Source organism: Fundulus heteroclitus, unplaced genomic scaffold, assembly GCF_011125445.2.
Source record: "Fundulus heteroclitus isolate FHET01 unplaced genomic scaffold, MU-UCD_Fhet_4.1 scaffold_276, whole genome shotgun sequence".
In the NCBI taxonomy this organism is placed as follows: Eukaryota; Metazoa; Chordata; class Actinopteri; order Cyprinodontiformes; family Fundulidae; genus Fundulus; species Fundulus heteroclitus.
The window spans coordinates 168,416-174,324 of NW_023396685.1; the positions used below are offsets into that span (position 1 = coordinate 168,416).

At 42.0% G+C, this 5,909-nt stretch overlaps 1 protein-coding gene across 1 annotated transcript; it reads right to left on the minus strand.

Moving 5' to 3' along the window:
* Nucleotides 1–345: 345 nt before the first annotated feature.
* Nucleotides 346–5,700, minus strand: LOC105925029 (actin-1). Its single transcript, XM_036129993.1, has 8 exons — nt 5,575–5,700; nt 5,363–5,491; nt 5,112–5,222; nt 3,454–3,538; nt 3,161–3,322; nt 1,051–1,242; nt 737–918; nt 346–489 (listed from the first exon to the last, which is right to left on the minus strand). Exons 1-8 carry the CDS (start codon nt 5,695–5,697, stop codon nt 346–348), a joined length of 1,128 nt encoding a protein of 375 aa, XP_035985886.1. The 5' UTR covers nt 5,698–5,700.
* Between the last annotated feature and the right edge of the window lie 209 nt (nt 5,701–5,909).

Here is a 5,909-nt window from a genome sequence, read left to right on the forward strand (position 1 = left end):
ACAGAAAACGTGTTTGTCTGTATGAAGGTAACTCAAATTTTGCTCATAAACATTTTATGCTTAATTGTTAAATTATGAACTAATGATTGAAGCTGATTCTGTTAGGTTGTTTCTAGTTGAGTCTCATTCAACAATGTTCAGTTAACAGGACATTTGCACCAAAAATTTAATAGGTAATGGCACAGAAGCACAATACAGAAGAAAGAGAGAGCTGTTTTATTTGGTTGGGAGGGTTTAACAGTAATATACGTTTAACAGTTTAATGCCTTTAATGAAGGGGCGGGGGCAGAGACTATTAGTATAATTCTGCAGATAAATTAATTTGTATCATCTTGACTTAGGTGTTCAGAAGCACTTGCGGTGGACGATGTCTGGGCCAGACTCCTCATACTCCTCCTTAGTGATCCACATGTGCTGGAAGGTGGAGAGGGAGGCCAGGATGGAGCCGCCGATCCAGACGGAGTACATCCTCTCTGGGGGAGCAATAATCTGGAGAACAGGTGACGTGGGATCTTAAAGGCTTTTGTTCACAAAAATGTGGATTAAAGTATAAAAATAATTTAACACAACCTGAGCAGAGCTTTGATTTTATGTCTGATATTTGCACATTATGTTCCAGATCAAATATCATAAAATGAAATACGAAAAAGCAATCACTTATAAAAAGGAAACTGTGACGTAAGATAATGTTGCTTTGCTGATCTGCATTAAGCAAATTGATAAATAAGGTGTATACCCTGATCGCCACAGACTTTGGGGCCAGCATATTCATCTCCTTCTTCATGCGGTCTGCGATGCCGGGGAACATGGTGGTTCCTCCAGACAGCACGATGTTCGCATACAGGTCCCTACGGATGTCTATGTCACACTTCAGGATGCTGGTGTGGGTGGTCTCATGAATCCCTGCTGCCTCCATCCCTGGAACACAAGAGTTTGTTTCAGGCCAGTGGACAGATAACTGTTGCTAAAGCCTTCAGGACAATATAAACATTTTTAAAACTAGACTTTGATCAGTTTCTTTCAGATAATTTTGAAGAGATCATCACAAACCGAGATGTGCGGGCTGGAAGAGGGCCTCAGGACAGCGGAACCTCTCGTTACCGATGGTAATGAGTTGTCCATCAGGAAGCTCATACGTATTGTCCTGAACAGAAGACAACGTGCTCGTATGCAGCTCCTGCTCAAAGTCCAAAGCCACGTAGCAGAGCTTCTCCTTCATGTCCCGAGAAATTTCCCGCTCGGCTGGAGTTCAGAGGTGTTGTGCCAGTTCAGACGTGACAGAAAACAGCATCAATTCGGGACGTAACGGACTGCGTTACCCATGATGCAATGTGGTCAAAATGGCCACCAACTCATGTGGTCAAAATGGCCACCAACTCCCATCATGCAATGTGGTCAAAATGGCCACCAACTCCCATCACGCAACACGGCAAAATGGCCGCCGATCAAGATAAGGTTGCTATGGTGATGGCTATAAAAGCCGATCACACACGACGATCTCCCTTCTTCCCTGGCTGTTAGCCAACCCGAGAAGACACACACAGCTGTTTTCCGTTGGGGTGATTCCCCGCCACGTGTTCGATTGCTCGCTGGACCGAGATTTTTCGACGCAACGGTTATTCCCTGCTTGTTATAACAGGAGGTCAACTTAAATAAGTACTTTTAAATTCCCTCTGATCAAAAGACTGAGAGACGCCGGATCTCCCAGTGATCGAAGAGGACCCCGCTTTGTCTGGCCAACAAAGCGACTGTTGAACCCGGAGGAAGAAAAGAAGGAGCTTTTTCCCCGTGCCGCTGCAGCCTGCGGACAACTGCGCTCGTCAAGGCGCGTCCAGAAAGCCACACTCGGAGCGCTCCGGACCAGCCCCGAGGCACCTCAAAGTAACGGGGTCTCCCCTTTTATTTCTGTTTCACCAACAGGGTGTTTAGAAGTGCCTGGGCAGGCGGTAGAACTTTGTAGGTGTTGGTTAATGCTTTTATTCCACGACGAAGTTGGAATTATTTTGCTGAACATTTTCTTTGTATGTGCATGCATTTTACAATTGATTTTGCTGTTTGATTTGTGATTCATCAATAACCCCGCCGTGGGTTACTGCTTCATTTATTTTCATCTTTTCCCCTGCTTTCCCCCCCCCCCCTCTCTCTTTTCGCTCTTCTTATCGATTTAATCTTTTGTCCGAGCAAGTCGCGGGCTTTGCTTTAAACTCCTAGTTAGCTGTGCCCCTCGAAGCGAGGCATTACCCCATCAGCGTAAGCGTGGTTACGTCATTAGGACCTCCCCTCATACGTCATCGTAGCAGCCATCTTGGGAGGGTGACGTATATCTGAACTGTAGGTAGCTTAGCTGAACTAGCTTTGTGTAAGACATCAAAGCGTCCAGTGAGATTCCCGAAGCTGTTCTGTCTATCAAGGCTGATACGTGAAATGCCGGTGTTGCGAGGGCGGTGTTAAACAACTTTGAGTTAAGTTAAGATCTGCTAACCGCTCATTTTAATCCATTGTTTATTTTTGTTTGTTCTTTATTTCTACATATATATTTTTGCATGTTTTAGTTTAGTAATGAGTAAGAATTCCAAAGTTGTTTGAATCAGAGAATTACTGTAACAGGGAATTGCTTTTGGTTCAATAAAACCAACCACTGCGGAATAGACATTGTTTTGTGTTCAGTCCAATTCACAGTTACATGGTTATTCAGAAATCAGAGCTAACCTCCTTTGGAGTTAACATCTGATATTAATACAGAGACAATATCATTGGATGGTGATAAGGAATAAGGATTTAAACTCTAATTGCAGTTACATTGGGGTTCTCACAGCCTGCTGGATAAACCTGGTCGGTTAACAGTCCGACCTGATCATTTATTCCAGCATAAATGAGTTCATAACAGCAAATTAACTAATGCATTAGTGGTATAAATACTTATAAGCTTATAGCTAACATCACCACCATTTGAACTATATTTGTTATAGCAAAATTTTGAGTTGAATGATTTATTATTTAAATTATAATACCAAATTATAATTAATAATAATAATAAGCATATTCAACCAGCTTATGGCATAACAGAGGCAAAGCGTCCCACAGTGAACACATGAAGTTCAGGAAATCAATCTTTGCAGAAGCTCCACGACTGTTTGTCAGAGATGAAGCTCAACCTCACCTGTTGTGTTTAAATTGTGACCTCTTTCTGTGAGGAGCTTGATCAGGTAGTCTGTCAAATCTCTGCCAGCCAGATCCATGCGGAAGATTCCATGAGGAAGAGAGAAGCCCTCACAGATAGGAACCGCATGAGAGACGCCATCTCCAGAGTCCAGCACAATACCTGCAAGGAAAAAAAACAACTGAGTCCAGTTAACGGACGCTGGGGAACCTTCCTGACTCCAGATTCAGACAATCAGACTCAGATGGCTCCAAAATAAAATGTCTTAATTTTTATCGCTGGCCCTGACTGACCTGTGGTTCGACCAGAAGCGTACAGAGACAGGACAGCCTGAATGGCCACGTACATGGCAGGAGCGTTGAACGTCTCAAACATGATCTGGAACAAGAAAACTTTGTGTTACTTAAAATGGACCCCGACCTATAAAACACTTACAGTTCCTTCACTTTTCTCTTTCACAGATGTCAGAAACTCCTTAGTTTTAAATTTCCTTAAAGTTAAGTTGTAACTCCAGGGAGTTGAGAGTCAACTTTATATTTATATTCATTACATTACCAAATAATTATCATTTATATTTACAGCTAATCTTTATGAAGTATCAAAATGTATTTAATTATGTCAAACATTTCAGAAATTGGTAACAGAATAAATCTGTTGTCATCTTGTAAAATGCTTATAATATACATCAGATTGAAATAAACATTTATTTTTTATCATGCTTTTCCAAAAAAGTCAGGCATCTTTTACAGATACCACCCATTGATCTCAGAATATCAATCATCAGCTCGTGAGGTTGGTTAACGGTTTAAATCTAATGCATTTCCTTCCTTGCATGAAATAGCGGTTGGATTTACAACTCTGCTGATTTGCATCTTTAGTGTCTCCAATATTCTGCAACTTTGCTCTAATGTAGCCTTGAATTTGAAATAACAGGTGAAGTTAAAATCTCTACAAACCCAATGACAGGATGTGCTTTGGTTTCATTAAATCACACAGAAACAGTGGCTCACATTTACAAAAGGTAAGTTTGGAACTAAAAAACTACAAGAATATAAAAAAAAAATCACATCAGCATCATGATCTGGGGTATGAGGTGATTTTCCCATGTCTCTGTGACAGACTGGTGATCTGTTCAGGGTTCATCCAATAACTGCTGGAGACAGACACCAGACAGATTTGAAAGACAACCTTCAATCAAACCTTCATTCAAATAAAAATGCCTTAATATGAGAGAACTCAAAGCTTTACAACAACCACAGAGTCCAACTCTAAATCTGACAGAAAACATGTGGGGTGACCGCAGTTTAGCTGCAGACAGGAGTCGTCCTCACAATCTGAAAGATGCTGAGAACGTCTGCGAGGCAAACATTACCAAATCAAGATGTGGGAGCCTAACCACTCGCTAAGAAGATCCACTGTTGAAGTAAATTTTAAATGGGGTTCATACTAGCTGTGAGGAACGAGTGACCTGTCCAGGGTGGACCCCACCTCCCCCCAGTGACCAGAGATATAGGCACCAACCCCCATTGACCCTGTATGGATAAGCGTAAGGTATAGATGATGGATAGATGGACTATCTTTGTAAGAAAAAGTGGCTTACAGCTTGTGCTCTAAAATATTAATGGTGAATTTTATGAATCATATGGATCACAAGCAAAAGCATTATCTGTGCTTATTACTGCATCCTTTGTTCAGATCAGATAAAACATTTCCCACAGTTCAGAGGAAATTTGTGATCTGTTTCATTAGAAACTTTTCATAAGTTTGAATATTAAACTAAATTTTGCTGTTTTGTTTCATAACTAGGATCAATTTGAATGAATGTGACTTTTAATCCATCTGCATGATTGAATAGGCTGGGCATTCATGTGTTGGTTTAAATGAAACACATAAACTGGATATTCTGGGTTCACCAGTCTTCTGGACCAGGGTTCAGTGGGTCAGAGCTCACCCGGGTCATCTGCTCCCTGTTGGCTTTGGGGTTGAGTGGCGCCTCTGTCAGCAGGACTGGGTGTTCCTCAGGAGCAACACGGAGCTCGTTGTAGAAGGTGTGATGCCAGATCTGCACAAGATTGACCAAAACTTAGATTGAATAAAAGAAATGTTCTACTCAGCCTTGTGAAATTAATCCGCTCAAGCATTATGTTTGGTTAAATTGACACAAACTGAGCTAAACTACAAGTTTTCCCAGCACAGCCTCACCATCTCCATGTCATCCCAGTTGTTGACAACCCCGTGCTCAATGGGGTACTTCAGAGTCAGGATGCCTCTCTTTGTCTGGGCCTCGTCTCCCACGTAGCTGTCTTTCTGTCCCATACCAACCATCACACCCTACACACAACACACACCTTGAGTTTGTGATCGGCAAGCCTTCAGTCCTGGGAGGAACGTTTTGTTCACCCTGATGTTCTGACCTTGTGTCTGGGTCGGCCAATGATGGATGGGAAGACAGCCCGAGGAGCATCGTCCCCAGCAAATCCAGCCTTGCACATGCCGGAACCATTGTCAATGACGATTCCAGAAAATTCGTCATCCATTTCTGAAAGGAAACATTCTCATATGTTCATAAGTTTATCCTCCAGAAAACTTGAAATTCCTCCTAAAATTTAATAATTAAACTAACCTCTGATTATAAAATCTGAATAAATACAACTCAACAAATTTTTCCACCTTAACGTGGTGCAGGGTTTGTGTACCCTAGTGACCAAGAGGGCAAGGTTGTCTGGAGCTTCAGCTCCTTGTTGGGTCT

What these genes read in the sequence shown, in the direction of transcription:
- LOC105925029 (XM_036129993.1), bottom strand. Translation starts at nt 5,697, where the DNA reads ATGGATGACGAATTTTCTGGAATCGTCATTGACAATGGTTCCGGCATG. An exon ending in TTGGCCGACCCAGACACAAG is followed by an intron (nt 5,492 to 5,574) that starts GTCAGAACATCA and finishes TGTTGTGTGTAG; the next exon opens with GGTGTGATGGTTGGTATGGG. An exon ending in CAAAGTCTGTGGCGATCAGG is followed by an intron (nt 490 to 736) that starts GTATACACCTTA and finishes CCTGTTCTCCAG; the next exon opens with ATTATTGCTCCCCCAGAGAG.